This window comes from Malurus melanocephalus, unplaced genomic scaffold (assembly GCF_030028575.1).
Source record: "Malurus melanocephalus ecotype Western Australia unplaced genomic scaffold, MMel_1.1 scaffold_177, whole genome shotgun sequence".
Classification (NCBI taxonomy): domain Eukaryota; kingdom Metazoa; phylum Chordata; class Aves; order Passeriformes; family Maluridae; genus Malurus; species Malurus melanocephalus.
Genome location: NW_026623409.1, coordinates 167,873 through 192,510, shown reverse-complemented (window position 1 = coordinate 192,510; position 24,638 = coordinate 167,873). Strand labels below are relative to the sequence as shown.

At 37.2% G+C, this 24,638-nt stretch overlaps 1 protein-coding gene across 1 annotated transcript in view; it reads right to left on the bottom strand.

Annotated features, from left to right (window-relative positions):
• CNOT10 (CCR4-NOT transcription complex subunit 10) overlaps positions 1-24,638 on the bottom strand; it is a 32,326-nt gene that overhangs the window by 5,476 nt on the left and 2,212 nt on the right. Inside the window, exons 2-14 of the mRNA XM_057372681.1 lie at positions 21,143-21,234; positions 18,351-18,512; positions 17,703-17,853; positions 16,544-16,689; positions 15,577-15,663; positions 14,798-14,881; positions 13,722-13,839; positions 12,705-12,854; positions 10,902-11,104; positions 8,179-8,300; positions 7,403-7,579; positions 4,744-4,824; positions 33-146 (exon numbers count right to left, since the gene is read on the bottom strand). Coding sequence (XP_057228664.1) covers positions 33-146; positions 4,744-4,824; positions 7,403-7,579; positions 8,179-8,300; positions 10,902-11,104; positions 12,705-12,854; positions 13,722-13,839; positions 14,798-14,881; positions 15,577-15,663; positions 16,544-16,689; positions 17,703-17,853; positions 18,351-18,512; positions 21,143-21,234 — 1,687 coding nt within the window. The remainder of the gene's footprint in view (positions 1-32; positions 147-4,743; positions 4,825-7,402; positions 7,580-8,178; positions 8,301-10,901; positions 11,105-12,704; positions 12,855-13,721; positions 13,840-14,797; positions 14,882-15,576; positions 15,664-16,543; positions 16,690-17,702; positions 17,854-18,350; positions 18,513-21,142; positions 21,235-24,638) is intronic.

Below are 24,638 nucleotides of genomic sequence, written 5' to 3'. Positions count from 1 at the left end.
AAAAAGAACTGGAAGGGAGAAATCAGACTTACTTAAGAGACCCTGACAGCTTTGGTTGCTGCAGAAGTTTGTCTGCATGATTCAATGCCATAAGGTTATCCCCCAAAGCCAGAGCCACATAAGCACTACATGCAAGGATCGAGCACCTGGAATGAAACAGACAAAAAAAAAAAGGGAAGGGGGAGAAAGGTAGTATGTCAAATGGAGAATTCTGTGATTCCAAATGCAGGTGTTAAATTTTCTTTCTGGTTTAATGCTGAAGAAATAAACTTTCAATAATGACTTCCCATCTAATTACGAAGTAAAAGAGTAGTGTTCATTATTTATGGTCTCAATTGTTTTACCAGTATAAACCAAGGATCTCCACGGTGTGCTCAGTAAAATTGTAAAATTTTGCAGTTTTCATCATAAATTACAGACTAAAACAAGATGGACTTCACCACATGTCATTTTTCTCACAGAAAATTTCTCTCACACTCTTATTATTGTTCTTGCCTTGGATTCTCTCTCTGCCCTCACCTTCTGTTGTAGAGAAGAGTAGCAAACTTCTAGATTTCTATAAGACACAATCTACAGACGTACAGTAGCTAACAAGCTGTAAGATATTCCACTCTTCTGTTGTACAATGTCTGCACAMAGGGACACAAACACTGGAGAATTTGGCACTTCCAGTTTTGTGTTCARTTGAGAGCTGTAACCCRGTACCAAGACTGTGATTGATCTGTRGCATTTTGTTGCCATYATRGACTTGCTTATCTTTCCAAAATRAGAAAAWCTTGGCAGTTCATGTAATGAAATCTGAACTACTCACATTTTCCATCTTCAAACAATAACCCCACGTCAGGATGCCATCATTAGGCCAAGCTTCACACTTTGTAATAACTCTCCCCCTCCCCAAACACTATTCTTGAGGATATTTTCCACTTGGTAAAACATCATTCAGTGCAGGCTGCCTTGTCCTCAGGGCACAAGCCTCTGCCCATGACACCCTGCTGTGAGCAGGACTCTTGTTCTTCTCCAGAGAGGACAAGTGGATGCTCTGAGTGGGGTCTCACGTTGGGAGCGATGGGAGGAGAGCTGTCGGCTCTCCCGCTGGTAGGCGGGCTATTATTGCGCCAACCTTCTRGCAACTGTCAAGCCCACTTTTGGTCCAGCAGTAAGTCATGTAATTCATGGCAGGACCTGGGGTGCCTTTATTCCCCTTTCCCAGGAGGCATGCTCCTTAATTATGCACAAGCAGGATAAGAAACTTCTCCAGTGTTTCCCCCTACCCCCCCACTTCCTCTCCACCGTGCCCAGATGTCACATCAAATCTGAACACATACAAAAGCTTGAGAGAGGGAGAGGAAAGCTTCCCCAGCTTAAATCCCAAACCTAAAATATTTCTGAAAGGTTGTGACTAGGGAGGGGGATGGAATGGGGAAACAAAGTCTCTGTAATAACAGCCTGCTTCTAACTAACCTCTTTTTGTCTCTAMCTCAAGGAAGGACAGCTTTTAACTCAGCAGAGATGCTCAGTGTCACCAGCAAAATACCCTTAGACACAAGTCAGGGCCTGCCAAGTTGCTTTCTACTGCCCTTTACATCAATATGCCTTACATTTCACACAACTTTTTTAAAGCCTATATTTATTTCTGCAAGTGTAASTTCAAACACAAGACACACTCCCATCACACAACAGGCTGAAGCCTACTCCTCTGCTCTAAGGACTAATCACTGTTTGGGTCATTTAAGAGCTAGCAAGATCCTTCAGCAGCAGCCATCTAAAGAGGAAAACATTCAGGTTTCCTCCCCTACAGTAGTGTTCTTGTACTTGGTTCCATTGTTGAGTTGGCTGAACCAAATGCTCAGAGCTGACAGCCAACCGGAGCAGAAGAATTGCACCACAAGGGAAAAGACAAACTAGTTTTTCACCCCGGTCAGGATTCTGACAAAACTCCACAGGTCGCCTTTGAGTACGGCAGACTTCCAGCATCACCAAACCTCTGCATGCCCTAAATAAAACTGCCTTTGCACTAGGAAAAAGAAAAATGTTTTTTTAAACTGCCAGATTATGTCAAACAGCCTCTTGTGTAGGTCTAGGCAACAAGATTTGTCAGCCCACACAGACTGCAGGTTTACAGAACCCAAAGTCCACATCTGACTTGCCTTATTTCTCAGGGAAATGGCAAGCCAGAGCAAATCCAGTTCTTCAAAACTTAGTGTGAAGGCATTAAAAATGCATCATTAATCAGAAATAATTTCAAATAGCTAAACCAAACAGTGGATACAAACTATCTACTTTTTCTGTTCCAACACAGGCAAACCATACAAAATATTAAGAAATGCAGAATGCAGACTGTGCTTACTCCATGGGGAAATTCAGGACAGAAAAGAGAGATGGGGAAGAACTACACAGTGGTTAAGAGTGAGGAAGAAGAGAGTGAAACAGTTACGGGTGATAATCATTGTAAGCTTCTAGTATTKTGACAGGGCCAAACAGACCATTGCAACCTTGAACTGGATAACTGAGGCAAAAATGGGTAAATTAGAGAAAATGAGTGATCAAATTATTCCTTCATCTGCTTTGAGGGGGAAAATTAACATTCTCACACTAATACCTTCAATCTAGGGAAAAAGGCTATAACAAGGTCTGTTGCTGTCCATCTCAACTTTTACAATAAAATCCACAAAATTTTCCAAATGTAGCACTCTGATCTACTCTGATCTTTACTCTTCATGTATCCTCACAGCATTCCAGCTCCAAGGATGAGAAGCAGTGAGGAAAATTGTTTAGAAGAAACTTATAAAAAAAATCTTGAGTCTCTACTTGCAATGTATAAATTATTAGCAATGATTAGTGTCCTTGGACTTCAGCTTGTTGATTTTAAAACAACTGMGTTACTGCTCATTATAAGAATAGCTCACTCAACCAATTTGTGCACAAGCACCAAGCAATACATAGGGCATGTAAACCTTCTCTAGATAATATTTTTAGCTTTTAAGAACTGTTCAGGAGCAAACATAAATTTGGCATTTTGAACTCTTACAARGATACGCAACTTAGAAAATCATCCCAAAAAAGCATTAACAGTCCTTTTCAGCTCTAGAAGCAASAGAGGTTTTTCAATCCAGTGACATAACAGGGAAAACTGAACTGAACACACTTCAATTTCTTAGGTTGATTCTTGACAACATCCAGAATGTTTTTTCTTAATTTTCACCAACTCAAGAAGAATTTCAGCTATCTCACTTGGCTCCTTTGTGTGCAAGGCTACGGTTTACAATATAAATACACAAGACTACTGTTTGAGTGTAACTTATTTAGCTTTTCACAACTATGTTCAGAAGCTTAGAAATATTTTAAGCAGAATTACTTTCTAGGAATGCGTAGTCCTCTCAATTACACCAAAGCAAGTTGTGGAAAAAAAAACCAACAATGCTTTTCCTTATATGAAGTTCTTTACTAGAAGCAGCTCATTTCTTGCTGAACTGATAAGTTTTTCCTGACATGTTGTCAGATTTCATCAGTRGATAACAACAGCTGATTGTGAAAGAAAAGACTACGTATTAAAAAGAAAAAAATCACAAAGTGACACCATGTAATTTTGACATGTGGCAGCCACATTTTCAACAGTCAGGGGGAGAAAAAAACCCACAAAACCCACAAGCTACCCACATCACTGCTTTTAATCCAGTACATTCTATTTCAAGTAGCACACTCTYGCACCACTTCAGAATAAATAATCGACTTTGCCTCAGATTCCTCCTAAAGTGCTTTTAAATGAGTACAAGAAAATTTGCTACGTGTAGTGGAGCAAAGGAAAGGTTAAGCTAGTCRTAATAAAACATAGGTTATGTGGGGCTAGGCTGAAACAGAGTGTTTACCTAAGAGTTCAAGTGGGAAATTACTGTATGCTTTGTCCATAATGGAAACTTAAAATAGGTTTTTTTTCTAAACAGGTGCAAGCTTTATAGTAAGAGATTTTCACCATGCTGGAAGCCACCTGAAATAATTAGCATAGCTAGTAAATGGTAAGCTTGTTGGGGAAAAGTAAAGAGGCTTGTTGGGGAAAAGTGAAGAGGCTGCAGATAACATGATCCTTATTTACACACACGTGAGTTATTCTACATGGAGAACACTCACACTCCTGAACAAATAGTTTAAGGATCTCTGACAACACCTAAGAAACCTACAGTGAAATTTTACCTATGTTCTTCCATGGTGAGGAAGTCAAATACCTGGATAGAGGCATTTTTGCTTTCTCTTCTATGCAAATTATGGATTTATTCCTGCTGAAAGGAAGACAGTTCTCATTGGYAAAAGCAGCTATGCTGCTTTCCACTTTCAATTCTTTTCCCATTCAACAAGCATATAAAGAGGGGACTGAATTCCAAATCAGCTTTATCATGGCTTTAAAGGGAAAAGGCACATAGAGTAATTTCCATCCCCTTCCACCAATGCCAACAGCCACTGTCAGGTTTTTAGCTTTGTCACTTACAACACCTGATATTTTCAGCTTTGCCTAATATGTATTGCTGAACTTAAAATAGTGGGACCAAACAGACTGATCTACCTAAACTGAAATTCTGAATAGGTTCTATTTGTTCAGATTCAAAGCCAAGAAGAAAGCAAGCACACACATTTGAAAAAAAGATTACACCAACAGCTACAACAACATTGCAAGTGCTTACAAAAAMCTTTAAGAATCACAATTAAGGAGGAGGCTTATTTAGTGGTGATTATTTTAGATTATTTACTTGCCTTAAATTCTCTAATTCCTGTTTCTTCAAAGGCGAAGAAGGAGGAGCTGCAATGAATTTATCCCCTTCATGACTTTTATTGCTAGAATAAAAACAGTGTATTATTATAACCAGTAATTTAAAAATTCCCAGTGTATTTATTCACTCCATTTAAAAGGATATAAAAAATTATGCAGCCTAAAATAGAGGGAATTGAAGTTATTCAGAGATTGGGGTACATGCTCTTATTCTAACCATTCTATTTGAGAAGGAAGAAGTGGGACACTAACTGGAAAGGATTTGAGTGACAGACCAAACAACCCACACCATTCTTCACAGCCTTGAGCTATTTTTGAAGTGCAGTGTAGGATAAGCATTTTTAACTGGCGAGACACAGAATTTGCTGCATTTGCAGCTTCTCTCCTTTTAGCCTGTAAGAAAACCACTAAACTACTTTTCTCTCTAGACATCTTAAACACTAGTTACATAAATATTCTAGAAAGATAACCCATGAAATGCTACAGCTTCCTTTAGACTTCCAGCTACTCTGTATTACAAAATGTCTTTTTTTTTTTTTTCAAATAAAATGACATTTTTTAAATTTTTTTTTTGGGGGGGAGCATTCGCTCCATTTAAGAAGTATGAAACTTCAGCGTCCAAAAAGCTCAAAGAACCTCCTTCTGGAATGAGAATTGAAGAGACAGCTAATGGCTATACCTTGGCAAAGAGACACACCACAGTCTAGAWAAAGATTAAAAAGAAAATTTAGGATTGAAATTGAGTCTGTCCCTTTAACAAGAACTTTTTAATTGATGAGTTTCATATCTGTCTATTATAAATAGGTCAGAAAACTCCAACTKAGACATTCAAAACATATAGCAAAAAACTCCAAAGAAATCCATACTCAGTACTTCTATGGACTATATACTTCATGCCTTTTCCAAAAATTAGATTAAAAAACACCCTTAGCCACTAAAAGTATTCCCTGTTTTCTTGTGAATAAGAGAAGAATCTGCCTTAGAGTCAGCTTGCTCAATTAGTGGGATTTGCTTTAAAACCATCCTGTTCAATTAGTGTGATTTTCTTCAAATGCCTTGTATGTTCTACTGTTCTCTCACAGAGGTTCCCTTGTCAGAAGAAACAAATYCTTAGAGAACCTTTCAGAATGTGACACACAAATTCAAGAACAGCCTCCTTTGTTGTGGATATTTTGAGATTGGCAATGATTACTGGGAGATATGAGGGAGTTCTTTCTTTAGCTTTTTTTTAACTGAAGAWGCATCTGGTTTTGAAAGCAGAAGGTAGCAAAGGATCTTCCCATACAGGGCATAYTTTTCTTTCCTCAGTCCAAAAATAAACAAAAAACTACCCTAATACAAAAGAGAAAAGGAGGTCTTGTCTGAGTAAGGGCAACCATTTTGTTTTCATCACTGCCCCTTAGTGAGGCCCAAAGGCTTAAGATTGAAGTCCAGTTTAAACCAGAGAAGCTTCATCTCAATGGGCTGTGTATATACTTGCCAGGGAACTTAGATCACAACCTCCAACCTCAGTAAAGAGGGGAAAAAATCCAAAACCAAACAAAGAAACAAAAAAAMCCACAAACACTCCTTCCCCCCTCTKWCTTTTAGAAATCATTTGGTCATTTGACAAGACAGACTGTAATTGGAAAAACAGGATTACAGAGAAGAGCTTTCAAATATTGCTGTAAGAGTAACAGCCACTGACTCCCAGCCATAGTCTATCTCCAGGCAACCTCACAATACATGAGGATGCACCTTGTGCCTACTCATCAAAGTATGCGTGCAGTAAATCCTGCCTTGTGACAAAAGGATCTTCTTAACATTTATCTGTACTCAGGTCTGACAAAACCTGTGYGTTTTTTCATTATTCTCTTAGTAGTTCATGTTCTACCACAGACACTTTTTCCAGATGAGTTATTGTAACATTTCCCCTAAAATGGTCTTTAATGAAAGTGCAGACTATGATCAAGTTACTCTTCAAAAGGCAGTCCAGAACACATGAGGTGATTCAATAAATTAAATCACGTTCCTGTAGCATACACTGTCAACAAATTACTTTCTCTGAAACTTAAAAAAAAGCTTTTCTCAAACTCTTTTCTGCAAAATATGATTTAATAAGCAATAGCTCCATGCTGCTTTCCCACTTACTCTCTAAATCTAGTTTCCCATTCTAAAAGAAACACAACAAAGCACACTAGGGCTGATGAATGTCAAATCTGATCATGGGGAAATGTTTACAACTGAGTTGCCAGACATTCATATATATATTGAATCAAGTACAGGGCGCACGTGCGCACACACACAAAATCACCGTAACATGTGAAACTTCACTTACAATTAGAGATATACCAATATGCACAGCAGGAGGGTGTGGGAAAACATAACATTTGCAGCACAGAGAAAAAATATGGCCAAGGGAAAAAATAATTTCACTGTCTAATTTAATAAAAGTTGTTAGTAACAGTAAGAATCAACTCAGTATTTTACTCTCAAATCAAAACAACAAGCATCTAAACAATTTTCTTGAATRGGCCAACACTATTAAGAGAATTTACAAGTATGTTCTATTTTTCTGCTGGCCAAACAGGGTAAGTAGCAGACAGACTGTCAGCCTAGACTTATTCTGACCAAAAAGAAAGGTTTATATTCAATTCTGTTTACCTGCATGCTTCACTGCTTTCACTGTTTTCTGTATTTCCCCCCAGCTGATTACTAGTTTTTGATCCATTTTCTTGCTTTGGCTCCTGTTGATCTTCTGGCAGAAGCAGCAAGGCATTTCTTAGACAAATYGCTGCAAACTCCATGCTGGCTACAGGTATTGCTGAGGACTGCCCATCACTTAAAGAGACACAGAAGTTGCCACTGAGTAACAATGCTACTATATTAAAAAGTAAAAGCAAAGCTCCAGAAACATCTGAAGGCAGAGAAAMCTTCRYCCYAAAACTGCTTCATAGTGTTTTAATRTAACTAATTTTATTTAKGAGAAGGTAYGTATTTCATTATTTTTAYATATTGAAAATACACCATAATGCCCAAATAGATTCCACCACATAATTTCTTGATTTCACTTCCAGAAGTTTCATGGCAGAGTGACTAGATTCCTCCAGCATTTTCTCAAGTGAAAATACTGAAAACCCATATTTTTAAATGAGGAAAAAGAGGATAGATTTAGCTATCTGAAAATATAAATTTCAGATACATAAATTTTAAGCTTTRATGCTCATCTTAGTTACAATAAACATACAGTTAAGCCCTCTGGTGGCCATCACAGAGGAGGCATAAAATGATGCCTAAGATGCAGCAAGCATTTTAGCATGCTCGTCTTTTCACTACATGAATGGCTATTCCACAGSAGTTTTAAAACCTCTGATAAACAGATATATATCCTTAACAAAGCTGTAAAAACAAAATAAATAAAGCATGGAAAACATACTTACTTATAAACAACATTCTGTATGGACTGGGATGCTAGGACTATCTTACGGTGGTAGCCTTGACCTACTATAGATTGCACAATTCCCTTTTTGCTGGGAAGACCTTTAGTCTCTTGTTCTGATGTCTAAAAGGAAAAAGGAAAAAAAAAAGAGCTTAAATATCAAGGTTATTGAATGAGAGCTAGACAAAACAAGTGAAAGCTGAAAGAAGACCTTGAACCCAACTAAAATATAAGAATAATGGGTACAGTTTTAAATCTAAAGAACAATGAAGGATCGGGCACCTTCTATTGTCTTTGTGTTGCAGAGGGGTTTTACTGCACACAGTATAAACACAGATTAGTTCTGACAGCTTGTCTGATAGCCTACTGACCTAGTTTCTCCTCTGTTTTGAAAGCAAAAGAACAATGAACTAAGTCATATTAAAAGAACTGACAGGATATCTAAAAAGAAATAATTTGATCTGCCAAATARCATTCAGAGTTGGCACTGTAAGGCTTGCCATCTTCTCTCCCTGCTTACACAGCTCTCAAAAGGCTCTTTGGAAAAGCTGCTCCCAAACTGTTCCATGGGAACACAAAGCTGAACAACAACATATGCAAAGATACATTAAATTAACTTATTTAATGGATTGTTCAGTATGCATACACGTTCTGGGAGGGTCAAGTGAACTTAAAGTACTCTAATTGTGAATCCCAAAAAATAKCTCTACATCATATTTATTGGGGTTTGTTTGGCTGTTTTACCATGAGGCATTTTAACTTTGTTGTTAAGTTAAGTGAATGATGAAGAGTTGCAGTTTTAAGAAAAATCCACCCTAAATCTGGACATGACATAGCTATTGCTTTTCAGAAAATTCATCAGAATCTATTGTGAAAATATTGACATAGTAGCATTTCTGCCAAATAAAAAATACACACMCTGAGTTTGGATATGAAGCACATATTTCAGAAAAAGATGTTTGAAATGCCGCTGTTTAAAATTTATAAACTAAAATATGAAAGTGGGTGAAAATTAGCTTCAGTGAAACCTCTTTTCTGCATGGTGCTCAGAGCATAAATATGAAACMATACTTAGATATAAAGGAATATTACTGTAAATTGAGTTACAAGGTCAAATTAAACACACCATTGACTTTCAGACCTCACTTGCCATRTTGCTAATCTAGCAATTTAAAGACACTTCCTCTCTGCCTTTAATATTAACAGCATCCAAAATTAATCTCTTTCTTCCAAGATTACAAATTTAGGAACAATAAGCTGGGTTTTTGACATGAATTCAAGCTCTCTGGTACACCACAAAACATCATAAGACATCAAAACATTATCAGAAAGAAAGCCTCAGGAGCTTGGCATAATCTACCACTTTAGCTAGTCTGCAGTAAATAGGGAACTGCCCCATGAGTATCTGTATTTCTCTTTTCCAGACTGCTAAACTGTCCTTGCAAATGGAATCCTAGTTTTGGGGTTTTTTTTTTTCCCATAAAACCTGAGCTAATCCACTCTCTCACACTCAGCTTTTCATTAGAGATGATCAGATGTGTCTTCTTCATCCATGTGTGACTTGTGCTCAGTAGGATAGATATAGAAAATTGAAAAATTAGTATGAAGAAAGCTGTTCTTCCTGCATTTGCTGTGCTTTATAAAACTCAGGCAAGCTGACGAGTAGAACATACACAATCAGTCCAGTTTTGACCCAACACTCTCCAATCTTTAGTGCTCTGCCTCTGAGATGGGTATACAAGCAAACCTCTACTATAATGGTATAAAATTGTGAGTATCTAAGTTTTCTGAAATAGAGATACCACAATAATGAGTACTATTCAAATTCCCATGGGAAAAGTTACAAATTTTGTATTTGGAAGGACTTGGATAGTGCTCAGTAAATAAATGGACAGAGTCCAGAGAAGAAAAATAGAGAGAATTCAGGGGTGGGGGTAAAATAGAGTGAATATAGCTATTTATTCAATTCATCCCACACACCTTGTGTAAGAAGTGAAATAGGCTTACTGTGGAAATAATTGCATAGGATCATGCAATTACAGATTACRTTATCACTCCCCCACACTTACAGGGTGAATTACAGTTTTACAGGGAATCAAGTACAATATATCTTAATTTGACAGATGTACTATTTAGGTGCAGTTTTTTCTTCTCAGAGTGAACGATCCCATCCTCAGCCCTCTGAATTTTATCATATGGGTTTATCCTAAACATACATGGACCAACAGGTTGAAAACAAGGTGCCCCAGAGCACATGCAATATACCTGCCATCTGCAGGTTTTCACCAACTTTGCCAGGAGAAGGTGAAGACTTAGCATTAAGAGATTCAGTTCTCCAGCAGCTGTGATCACAACAGCTTCAGGGTGGAGAAGGTTGATCCCTGTTTCCTCAGCCTCTGTCATTTTCAGGCTACCTACACTACAAAGTCTCATCTTTCTCAATCTCTAGTGGCAAATGAGTGAGGAAACAATMAAACTAATAAAACTTTAGATGAGCTTTGGCTGCATGAAGAGAAAAAGATCACCTGCAAAGAATTCCCTTCACCTGTTGCAGCTCCAGATTAAACACATGAAAATACATAGACACAAAAAGTAATTAGTCTGGATTTACACAGAGATGTTACAGCATCAGGCCATTAAAATACACAGCTTAACTCTAGGTATTAATTCTACCTTTCAATAACCACATGCCATTCTTTAAAAGAATTTTCCAAAGCTACTTACCCCTTTATTGGCAGCAATGCAGCATTCTGCTATTCTCAGCCACAGACGAGGGTTTGAATGATAAACCTGGACTGCCTCAATCAGGCATTCAAAGGCAGCTAAGGGCCTCCCAATATGCAAGAGCTGAATTCCACAGTTATAGAGCAACTCATACCGTTTGTTAGTCAGTAGCGTACACATGGGTCTCCCTGAAAATTTTTTACCTGCAGAAAAAGATTRCATCATATTGGATGTGCAGCTCAGGAGAGCAGAAAACTCTAARAGGAGGAGGGAAGCCATGGGAAACACTACCAAAACCCTCCTTTCATTGCTGAAATCCAATAGCCTCCCTCTATAAATTCCTTTCACGTCAAAACTGATTTAAAAGACAAATTAATCGAATTCTTAATAAAGATTGAAGTATATTAAATATTAACCTCATACGTTCCTTACCACACAAGCTAAGTGTCATATAGTACTACTGAATCCCAGAACTGTGAGAATACACATCTACATACATTCCAGAAAACACAGATTCCAGAAGAAAACCATTTGCTGTTAACAAGCATAAAACATTTTCTGTCTTCACATTAATACCCAAGACTGCACTTAGGTCCAGAGRAGAAATAGGAAAAACAATAATGTGCCTGATAGTAAGTAGATTTTAAAGAAAAGAAGAAACGAAAACAATCATAACTTCATCATTTCATGATGAAGACTATGTGAAGAGGCCCTCTAGAGTCAGATAGCAGAGGTCTCACACTCACAAGCCCTGGTYTTGCCATCTGGGACAACACAGCAGGGCATAAACAATCCAGGAAATAACCAGAATGTGTTTATAATAACTTCCTTCTCCAAGTGTTGGAGGAGCCAGTGAGGAGAGATACTATGCTGGACCTTGTCCTCACCAAGAAGGAGCGGCTGGGTGGGATTGTGAAATAGYGGAGTTAAAGATCCTTAGGACAGCAAAAAGTATGCACAGCAAGCTCACTACACTGGACTTCAGGAGAGCAGACTTYGGCATCTTCAGGGGTCTGATGGGTAGAATACCATGGGATAAAGCCCTGAAGGGCAGAGGGGCCCATGAAAGCTGGTTAATATTCAAAGATCACCTCTTCAAGCTCAGGAGCAATGCATCCCAACAGAGAAGTCAAGCAAAAATGCCAGAAGGCCTCCTGAACAAGGAGCTCCTGGACAAACACAAAAAAATGCCTACAAAGGGTGGAAGCAAGGACCAGTAACCTGGGAGGAATAYAGAGAAACTGAGCAAGCAGGGATCAGGTTGGAAAGCTAAAGCCCTGACAGGATTAAATCTGACCAGACATGTCAAGGGCAACAACAAAAACTTCTATAGGTATGTTGCTGATAAAAGAAGACTAGGGAAAGTGTGGGCCCCCTCCATAAGGAAAGRGGAGACCTGGTTACCCAGAATATGGAGAAGGGATCCTTCATGCCCTGATGATTCCACATAGAGTCAGGAGGACTATAAATAACCTATGCAAAATAGGTCACAAAAATTTTATTTTGTCATACCWCYCTAACTGATGGACAAAGTCTATAAATGAGAGAGAAGTAATTGTACCAGCASCATGGTACATAAAGAAAAAACAAAAAMGAGAACGTATTTAATTATCATCATCTATATCTGGCAACAGGAACCATATTCTTACATCAGGTTATCATCAAAATTCTCTAACCCTTCTTACCCTGTCCTCCCCAAAGAGATGGAAGGGGAGTTTAGCTGATAATTACTCAAACCTTCTGTCCTCTATTTCCTTGATTTGCCCGACCCTCTTCCACCATCTGTTTTAATCTCTTGCTTACCTGGATCYGAGCTGCCTGTTCCCAGCTGTGCACATGCATTATCATTTTCTTGCAAGGCTTTTTTAAAGTAAAAAATTCCTAAATTGTGCTTTCCCATTGCAAAGTGGATGCAGCCAAGATTGTTCCAGAACATACACCTTAAGCATTCACCTGAAAGAACAACCAAAGACCATTTTCAGAAAGTGAACGTTGTTGCTAAGCCCATGAAATAATCCAACCACCCTCTCAGGGGTCAGCATATTATGGCAGTCTATTAAACAYGTTTTTCAGTGAGATGTTCATGGATGATGGTGTTATATGCCATATGACACACACATATATATATGCTAACCTAGCCATACAAGCAGGAAATGTACCCTTCTTTCTATATATATGATGTTCAGATAACACTGTAAAAGGTTCCTTCTAAATAATGAAGGACAAAAAATTAAACTTTTCACTTATCTGCTGGTAACTAAAGTTTTACAGGTTACCATTGATAATAAAGAAAAAAGAAGAAAACCCACCCTAAAATCCAAACAACCAGACCATTAGCAAATTAAATAGACATTATTTTAGTTGTAGCCTAGGAAGACTACTAAGTTAACGTTATACTGTGCAAAAGRAGCTAATGGAAAAAGGTTATGTGACTGCAAAGTTTTCCAAAAAAATTTAAACCATAAAGAGAATTTTAAACACAAAAACTTCCAGAAAGGTCTCAATTCTAGATCCAATAAGTTACCCTTTGTTTCATTTCTTGATTTAGAGACTCAATTACGAGCCTTACAAATATTACACTCACACCTTCACAAATTCATTTTCATAGATAATCACAATTTTGTGTAGAAGAACATTCAATGAAAACCACCACAGTGTTATATGAAAGAGCACAAGAAAGATGAAACATCCAGCATATAAACCCATGACTTTCASGGCTGACTGTTAAATAATCATTAATACCCTTAAAATTAATACCATCATGTAGTCCTGTTATTCTAGACACTGCAGTACCTGCAGGATGAAGGGTTTTTATTTTACCTGTTTTCATGAAGCCTGGATGTTCAGCAATGTTTGCACTGTTTAGAAGTTTGACAGCTTTACGGTAATTGCCTCTCAAATATTCAAAATTGCTCTTAAGAAAGAGAGAAGGAGCTGACTGTGAAGGAGAAAACAATAGTTAGTTATCTCTTGGTTGATGACTTCTACTGCTAGCGTTGAATCACTTCACAAACAGCTTGCCTCCACTGCCATTTTTAAAAACAAATGGGCTTAGGTCAAAATAGTTGCAAGAAATAGCATTTCTTCGTTGAGCACATGATTAACAGTCACTTCTGAACTACAAAACTGGATACTTTTCATGCTGCTCTCAAGCCCAGTAGTATTCTAGAGAACTCTGTCATGCAATGGTTAAGTGCAGCAGTTCTCCAACCTGTCTTCTAGTACATTCCTCCCCTACACTTCCTTTCCTGCAAAGCTCCTCCTGGGCTGTAATCTTCCTGGKGTGACAACAGAGACCCCATATAACAAACAAGTTTCTGTTAAACTAACAGCTGTTGAGATTGGCAACAAAAAAGGGAAGTGCTCTCCCCCCATTCCCTGCTCCTCAGTTAATGTAGAATTTACCTGGGATGGTGGATTGAATTCTGAGTTGAGAGGTCTYATGTGAAAAAAAGAAACTCCTTTCCAGCCAAAGCCTCCCAAAAATGTCAACAAAAAGGAAAAAAAAAACCAACCCCCAAAAATGCCTGTATATCCCAGAATTATCTTTTATAAACTGGTTTAAAYCACCAATTACCAAAATTTGTAATTCGCATAACATCTATAGTGAACTAAAACTGTTTCATCTCAATTATAAAGAATGATGAACCKGTTTATAATCTAGTATTTCACTGTTACTTTGGCACCAAAGTGCATTGTTTTAGCAACTGCAAACAGCACAAATAAGAAAATTCTACATTAATTAAATTTGCAAAGACATTACAAACCAAACTATGTGAAGCATTACTTCAGACATCCACCCTCATTAAGACTTTTTTTTGTAAAGAACATCAGCAAATTCAGTTTTAAGATAGAGAACATATCTAGATTGGAAAACCAATAGTCTTAATACTTACATTCCCAGCTGTATTCATAACAGACTTGATCTCCCTTTTGCATGCTTTTAGTGACTTCATCTGGATATAYGCTCTCACCTTATACTGTTAAAAATTAAATTTGTTAAATAATATACCATAATTTCTGMAGGTTTGCAAGACAAACTGTATCWAGATATCTGCTGCAGAATATTTAATATAAATCTTTAAAATTTTATACACATCTTTAAAAAAGGTAGTAAAAAGCTGTTAAAAAATCTTCATAAAAAGAAATTCTGTTCAGACTTTAAACACCACTTTCATAGGGTTTGTATTTACAATAAGCAGATGAATGTTTTGTTCAATGGTCAACAGCTGCTCTATATTCAAACACAGATGAGTACTTAAAATAACAAACTAATTAAAATAATCTAACATCTTAATCCCAGACATTTACCTACTAAACTGAAAACAGCAGTAAGTGAATGCTGATAGAGAAATACTCTGATTCTTCACATATTTTTCAACAGAACAGCACAGTGAAATAAAACTTCAGCTGATTTAGACTGCTGAGGGTTGAACAGACAAATTCAGTGCAGTAAACTGCCATGTAAAGAAATTATAATGTGCCTGGACTGAAATGGGGGAAAGATRTTAGGCCAGTTTTTCCTGTACATGGATCAAAAAAGACTTAGATAAATTCATTGTTTTGTTTCACAACAAGCAGAGAGAGTATCATAATTTGGGCTGAACTAATTTTGAAGTTTTAAAAAAAAAACCTTGAAGTAATGTTTTTGTATAAATAATATGCAGACCCTTACCTGATGTATCTTAGATTTAGCAACTTCTATTAAAGCTCCACTTTCAGCTTTTTGATTTGAGGAATCTTTACTGGTATTATTACCCGACTGTCAAACAAAAAAAGGAAGTGTTACTGTTAGTCACCTTTTAAATTCAGTTGACAGATTCAACTCACATAAAGAAAAGTAAGTATTTAATAGYATTTCACAGTATTTAATAGCAAAATATACAGATCCCACCAGAAACTGAGTTTAACAATCAAAATCCACAAACCAGACCAGCCTATGAAGATCTGATTCTATATTAATATATAAACATTAGTGTTACATTGTGTTGTTCTGCAGTTAAGAACTCTTTTACCCAGAAGGATGACACACACATTTTAGAGTATCTCTTTAATATTTCCTTCAGTAGAAATACTATATACTTAAAGATAGAACATTTTATCTTAAGTGCGACATTCCGTCAAGAGGAAAAGACTGAAATGTCCTCTCTTCAATTCCAAATCACTACTGATTCCACCRATTTTTCCAAAAGGCACACGAAAGATTTCATTTGAAAGTACGCCTCATACTTTCAGATACTATGTAAAAAATATACTTAATTTCTCATCCTATGCCATGCAATTGCAGTTACTCTGACACTGACTTCCCTTTCAAACTTAGAGTCTCATATGGTCGTAATCAAAGACAAACAATATTTGACCCTGAAGACTTTCCAATGCAAGTCTCTGACTGAAGAAAGACATCTTAGCTCCCTGGAGTAAGAGAAAAGGGTGAAAGAGAGGGAATAAACAGCTGATGTACACAATTAACTCAGTTACTAACACATTTAGTATGGTTCTAAACATACTAAGCTGCTGTCTAAAGTTCCAGATGATATAACATAGTTTYATAATTCAAAAGTATTTTAAAAGACTAATTTTGGATTGAGCTAAAGCATACTTCTGGTAAAGATTTAGTGGCATTTGTATGACTTTAAGCTTACCTCATTTTTTCCATTCTTGCTGTTATTGTTGCCCTGTGAAATCATTTTTTCCAGAACAGCAAGCAGATGCAAGGCTTTCTCAGCTTGGTAAGTTAACAGGTATAAGTCTACAAGCAAGAAGCACACAGCCTGGGCAAACTTCTCTTCTGCAAAAAGCAAAGAAGAAAAAAATATTTTACAGCTCTAACACCGATCCCTCCAAACATGGCTGGTAAAAAAAAATTGCTATAAAGTGCATCTATGCAACATTATGAAAAAAAATCAATATATTACATAAGAAAAAATAATGCAGCCACCTACAATCCACAGCTAAACACATACGCCGAAAAGAAAGCTCTTTCATTCAAATGGCATCAGCATAAAAGTACAGACTAAAGACAGCTTAACATGGGTTTCATGTTCATAGGTTTTGAGAACTGATCTATGGAGATCAGCCCCAAAGATGCAGCCCCAAAGATGCAGCTCCGTCTAAACAGATTGAGCCCAATGTAGATGTAGAACCTCACAGAACTCAAAATGATTCTGTAGAAACACATTGCTGCTTGGCTGACTTCACAGAGTAAGTCCCAGTTACGCATATTGAAAACTGTGAGGAATTGAAGGAGAAACACTGTAGCATTTACTTAATTTACTGAGACATACACACATCCTTCAGCCTTCTCACTTCTAAAATTTAACAAGGATTATGAAGTTATTTCATACCATATTCACATTCAATTCCACTGCACGGGATATCATAGCTCATAAAAGCTGCAGACTTTATATTCAGATATGAGCACATACAATTATGTATTACCTAATGTAGGCATTTAAAAATGAGTGCCCTTAAAAACAGACACCCACTAGTGAAGGGCATGAGGACTCAAAATATTAGATTTAAAATAATTTCATTAGCTTGTACATATTATTTACAYAAATACCTTCTCTGAAACTGAAAAAATCCATTTCAGTTTCATTGCACTTGTCTGCTAAAGCTCTCTGAAGTACCTTTSCCCCAAATTTGCTGTCCTGATATAAGTGAAATACATTCTTAATTCCAAACCCTAATTTCYTAAAACCACATTAGACAAATTACAAATCACTTGTCTGATAGTGAAAAAGGCTGAATCGTCTTTCTGTAGTTCTTGCATGAACAAGACTCTTCTTTCTGCCCACATACCAAAAGGCTCTATGAACTGGTACAGCTTCTCCCCAACTGATATAGCTTCAGTGTACTGACGCAGATGGTACAGGATAACAGCTTGATTGTAGTACAGCATACTGTTCTCAACATCATCCAAACCATCCATTTCTTCAACAACAGAGTGAACCTGAAAAAAAAACCACTTGTTTCATTAAACTTTCAGTACCTATGATTTTAAAGTACCAGGTATTAAAAAAAAAAAAGTCCAAAGTTATGAATTTCTCTAAAGGTAGATTATAACTTACTGACCTAATAAACTTCATTGTTGTTACACATAAACACGGCAAAAAAACACACAATGAAATAGAAAGTTGCCAATTGAGTAAAGTATTATTTTCACTTTTTTGTTACCTCAAACTATTCCAGGTTAAGAAACTCCACTAAAACAACATAGCACAACTTTCTATATCTATAATCTCAGATCAGTTTCAACAATGACTAACAAGTTCAAAAGCCATCCTACAAGACTCAACTGACCCAAGATGTTTAAAAGTAATGTTACTTCCTTATTATTTTGGTAAAACTAAGGRACAAGGGGCAGAAGTTTTACACCTACTTCACTGAAAGATCCCATCACCATTAAAATACTCAAAATCAAGTTCCATGTCAATATGGTTACATTACCTGATTTTTCAGCTGGTTAAGGGTTTGTCTCAAGTTGTCTGTTGTAGTCTGGTTACTTTTACAGAACTCCGCMACAGCAGCATTCAAAGTTATTTTGTAGTCATCTTTGTTTATGTCTTGAAGGGTATTTAGGTGTTGTAAACAAGCATCRTAGTTTCCAGCCTGGAAATTGCACACATACCAGAAACTTGCATTACAAGATAGAGTCCTTTATCAACACACGTGAAATGAACTAAATGTCTATACATACACACTTCATTATTTATGCAGATTAACATGGATGAGAAGTAAGTCTAAATGTTGAAGCCATATCCAAACTTCAAAAATAACTTGATGGAGTAAGGACAAATTAAATAGTTGATTACTAYAAACAGATGTTTCCACAAAAAGTGTTATTTTTATTTCTCATATTTTTATTTCCTCAGTTTTCCTAATCTTTCCCCATTTCATGAACACTGAGTAGCTGCAGGTGCTTACACAAGTTCCAGCCCAACATTTTATGTTCATTCTTCAATTCATCTGGATATATAATGATTTACAATTTATCTATAGAAGTTAGCTCAAGAGAGGTTGGAAAAAGAGTGTCACTTTTCCAGTAGAGGTTTAAAATTTTTTTTACAAGCTTAAGCTCTTGGATTGAAGTATTCAAACACCTAGGCATGCCTAAACAGAAACTAGGAGCCAAGCATGATGTACCACTGATCCACAATTTAATAGAAAAATTCCTTTCTTTGACCTCAGGAACAAACAAGGACYTCAGAGTCCCACACCTCTGCCTGCTTTCTGTTTTGGTCTTTTCTGTGTTGGTACAGAAGGAATTTAGTGGCATCAAGGAATGAAAGAGARCTCCTGACTCAACTACATTAAGCCTAGATGATGCTTCACTTTCAACTGCTCAGTTCCYACGCAGGAATAATCCCATTCATCTCTTCCATATCAGAGTTACTTCYAATYTGGTCAGACAGACAAGCAGWTGCATTTCCATCTCTGTCAATGGTTCACAGCCAAAAGCTAAGCTCTTGASTAAYCACATTCCACTTATTGCTCCTTTTTTAAGTGCTGTTCCACAGAGCTTCTCCTGGGCTCCCAAGTAACTTCCTCTTAAGGGAAGAATACAACAGAGAAGGGCTCTGGGGCCCTTCTGCTCTTCCCAAGAAAGATGCCATTTTGCAGATATTTTCTATGGAACCATTCCAGTTCCTTCGGTCTCCCTACAACTTTGATGTAGCAGGACAGTGATACATTTTCTCAGTTGTAAGCACCAAAAGCCTGAGTTGCCTTTTGATCGTGTGCACAAACACAGGGTCTTGCAACTCAACTGCTGGCTTTGAGCAACTCTCTCTTTAGTTGAGACAGTTCAGCTCCCTGTGATTATCTTCCTGCACTCACACTTGGAGCTCCTCTTCAACAAGAGCTTTCAGATCACAGCAACAAGGCTTCTAACCATGGATGTACTACAAACCTCATCTTATTTCRTAGCTTTTCATCAACTAACAGTCCTTGATGCCACTCTACTACACAGGATGTAGATTTATTTCCCAGTTTTATTGGAATTCTATCAARACTGAAATTGGACATGTAATATGATAAAGCAGCAGGCAAGGCAGTCCACAATGGAGCTGCTCAATTTGAAGCTACTCAATAGGAAGAAAATTGGCAAACAAGGTGCCAAATTAATTCTGCTCACATCTGTTGCCACCTCACTCCATAAATTCAGGGAGTTCTTAAAGCAAGAAAAGACATGAGACACACTGGATACCCTTGACAAGTATAAAAGTAAAGATGAAGTCATTAGCAGATCAAAAGTATTTCAGGCATTAAGATGTGTGAGTAAGTTGGAAAACTAATTATTCTCTCATGTGTCTTCAGTTCTTGGGATCAAATGTCAACAATAAAAATGTTATTGAAAAAAATAATTGAACTAGACAGCATTCAAGAAGACATCAATAAACAACATCAGCTGTAGTCACTTTAAGGCTCAACTACATTTAACAACATGAGTGAAACATAGAAGTACTGAGTGAAACACTAACACAAGAATCTCAAAAAACAGCACTTAAATTCTTCCCTGATCTATTTCACAAATTTAAAACTGAATTYAAAGCAAAGCATTTYRGARACAGAGATAYAACAATTGAAAGGAAAAGCAATTAYACTTCCTGTCMCACTACATAAAATTAGGACACAATACAAAGAAAGAAATAAACTGAAAGACCTGGTACCTGAACTTCAACACACAAAAAAAAATCTTCCAAGAAACACAAAACAAGCAGTAAATACTGCCTGTAGACGCTATGCATTCAGAAATATGTTTTAATGTAAAGTCACTGAGCATTCTACAACACTTTTTGTGAAAGAATAYAGCATGATGCTAAAACACAAAAGGGTTTGTTTTGTTGTTGTTTTTTTAAAAACACATAATTTCTTTAAAACACTAACACAACATAGTTAGCTTGATGTGATTAATTTCTCAGAGAGATCATGCATTTCCAATGCTGATGCAGAATAGCAGCCTGCTTTTTCCTATTAACTCATCATGCAGCTTTTAAGGTTGCTAAGTTTTGAGGATCAAAATTAAAAGTACTCWTGTTCAAGTATCCTGTTCAGTCTTCTCACAGCACAGCAGACAGAAAATGCATGTGCTGTCTTTATAACACAACTAGTGCTACTTTTCATATAATGTTCTCTTAATGCACTTGCAACTGTGTTAAGAAAACAGGAAATAGAATTACATAAGCTCATKCAGCAGTAATGTGGTAATTTAAAAGCCTCAGAGTTTGACTTTGTCTTACCTGAAAAGCTTGTAATGCACTGCTCGACAATTCCTTTTCCTGATCAGTAATCCCAGAAGTACCTGCTCCTTCATGTTTTTCAGCACCTTGATCTGTAAAGGGGACAGAAGATTACAACAAAGTTTGCAAATGTGATGACAGCAGTGCAGCCTAAAAACTTTGTTTCTTGTAGTTCTCAAGGTCCTCTTGCCAATACAAGTAATTTTCCAGATTACTGTAGCAGTTGTCCCTACTACACTATCTATATTCCAAGTTACATCTGCTACCACAATATCCCAAGTTACTCTGTACTCCTAGTGAATTCCTGTTCATAAAATGTAAATTATGATACTCAGCAAATCACCAAAGTCCTGCAAGTTAGCTGACAAACCATACATTTCAGATTTCTCTTTAAAGCTGCAACCATACACTGGGATTCTTACTTTGCTCAGAAGTCAGCAGTTAAGGCCATGCATCATAAAATACGTACCACAGTGGGTTAGATGAAAACCCACACAAATTCCTGGATACCACTTCCTAAAGAGCAAGCCAGGAATACTCTAGGGTCCAACAAAAAYCAGATGTAAACACTAGAACTTCCATGCTACTCCCTACTTTGGAAGAATATCTCCCTAAATAAGAGGCTGCAGTCGAACCATCATTGTTAATAATCATTGACAGATCTGATAAATTTAAAAAAAACCTCTCTATGCTTTTGTATTCTTCAACATACTCCATCAAATGCTGTCTGACTATAWTGCAAGGCAAAAGAAATGCTGCCTGTTCACTTGTTCAGCCTTGCTCCCAATCTTACAAATCTTCCTTTCAACCACCTCTCTTCCAACATGAGCAGAAGCAGTTTATTCTGCATTTTCCTCCACACCAGATTATTAATACCATATTCCAGATTAAGACAACAACATGTAGCAACTACAGTGGTGGCCCCTTTATGCATTTATATAGCAGTGTAATAATGTTTTAATTGTGTTCAATTTTTTACATAGAATTCCTAATGATTTATTTTTCAGTCCCTGTTGAGCGTATTTTTCAGAAAGAAGTCTACTCAATCCTTTTGTGATCACATAATTAAGATATAATAATAAGTGAAGTTTCATTCAAAAGCACAGTACAGACATTCCATTTCAAAGCTGAAAAAAACCCACTAAGCCCTTCCTTGTGCGGAACACAAACTACTGAGTGAAAATGAAACAACTATACAACCACAACACCAGACAGAGTATTTCTAGGAGCATTCATTAATGCACTAGAACATACAAAAATAATTTCATAGTTTTGAAACAAAGACTTTATAAACCAGCAATGGCTTCCATTTCTGCAGAAAATTATTTCTTGAATTTCACAGTGGAAGATCTGCTCTAACATACCTTTTGCTATCTTAATAGCCTATATAGGCTTTGTAAACTCAATGTCTTCTCTTCCCTTCAATTCAGAGATATAATGTGAACTCCAATAGGTTTATTTTCACTTTGAACAAATGAAAAACACTTAGCTGTGAGCTCCTCTGCAAAATCCATTCCCCATCATCACCAATATATTTGGAACTTCTACTAGTGACCATGAAAATTTACAAATACAAATTTACCATCCACACTAAGAACAAAATAGACTTTGATCTATTAAGTTTGTGGGAAAGCTGGGAAATAGTGATATTTGTTCCACTGCCCCCTGCAATAACACWTTCGAGCAAAAATTGTAACTATTTGGTGGCAACATTCATCCCGCATTAAGATGACAACAAAGTAGAGATTTTAAAATCTCAGCAAATCTTACACTGGCAAGTGTAACCCACAGTCATTTGGACAAAATTCAGGGTTCAGCAATTTCAGTACTSTGGAGAGATGGACCCTCAGGGGCCTACACCTGCTATGAAATCTGACTGCATAAGGCCTTGATCAACAGCACTTGCACTGCCTTCTCCCTCAAAGGGAAAGGTAAGAGAAATTTAAACTACAAAAAAATTCAGAATATTTTTGATGTGCCAAAGGCTTTACACAGCAAAAGAGGAAAGGAACAGGAAGCACCTCTGCTTCAACCTAAATATAGCACAGATCTGATTTCAGCTCCAAACCTTGTGATTATACAGATGAACTGAAAGCYCTCACCCTCCAAGGATCTCTATAACAGCAGCAAATAAGCAAATGCATCTTCCATCAAACTTTCATATTAACAGTGGCATTATCTGCTTYATGTGCTCAGCATGCCTGTCATATGGGGCTGGTAAAGGCATCCACAGTGCAGAGTGTTGGGACTCTAAAGCTTTTGATGCTGATAACACTCAGTCTGATCAAGAGGTTACTCACACAAATTTACCTAGCAGAGAGCCATCAACTACCATATGCATTACTGATTACAGCCTTTGTATGCGGGTCCATAAAACCAGCATCTTCTCAAAGGAAGTCTGAATCCTGAAGTAAAATGTCTTCAGTGAAGTGGCAGATAAACCCAACGATGCTTGTCTAAGCAATACAATAAAAACTCTGCTTACATAGCTTGGTTGTAATTCCTAAGGARAAATCAGGACAGATCTTCAAATTTAGCTGTCTCTCTAAGCTTGTTGGTACATTAAAAAAACSAAACAAACYCAAAACATAAAATGAAAATGGGCTATTTTAAGCAAAACCAGAGCTATCCCTGTAATCCGATCAACTGCACCTACTACCACTCAGTAAACAAAGCAGGTTTGTGAAATCTCAACTGGAAGCTTATCAAGAAAATAAAACTGAAGTCCAGCTGATGTAGTTCACAGCATAGCTCTTTCTTTTGAAAAAAAGCACAACGAACCACTTTGGCTTTTACACTCTATCCTTTTCATCCAAATACACCTGAAACTTGTTGAAGAACTAAAGGTCACTCCAGTCTAATGTAATACTATCACTGTTGTTTAGACTGGGATCTACTGCTTCAGYTGATATTTGTTATCAAGAGATCCCTCCAAGAGGAGTCACCTTAAAGCTGGCTGGCACAATATACTGAACAGAACCCACCAACTCCACTTAGGTGGCGGGAAAAGAAGCACTACTGTTCTCTTAGCTGCAAATGGCTWTCCCAATGCTTGCAAATAAAACTGTTACTTCCATGTTCCTTGTAGCATATCAAAGTGAAACAGGTAGGAAAATTGTTTCCTGACAAAAGATACAGTGCGCCAACTGCTCACTCGGGCCCCAGCGTCCTTTGGCACTCTTGCAGAAGTACATGGTGTGGGTAGCATGCAGCACACCTGTCACCTCCAACACGTTTCCATCTRTACAGAAGCCACAATTATCAGCTGAAATATCCAGAACAGTGCAGATTCTCTACTTCACAAGTGAGAGGACTTGATGTTTCTCTGTAATTTGTATTTAAATATGGACCTTTTTGTTTAACTTTTCATTTGTCCAGCTGTCAGGAGTACAGTTAGGCTCATGATGAGGGGCAAAAGGGGCAACCTGGAAAAGGGTGAAAAAATCAACTGCTCTGATTTTGACCTGGAGGAAGTGGATGTACTGAGTCTGAGGTT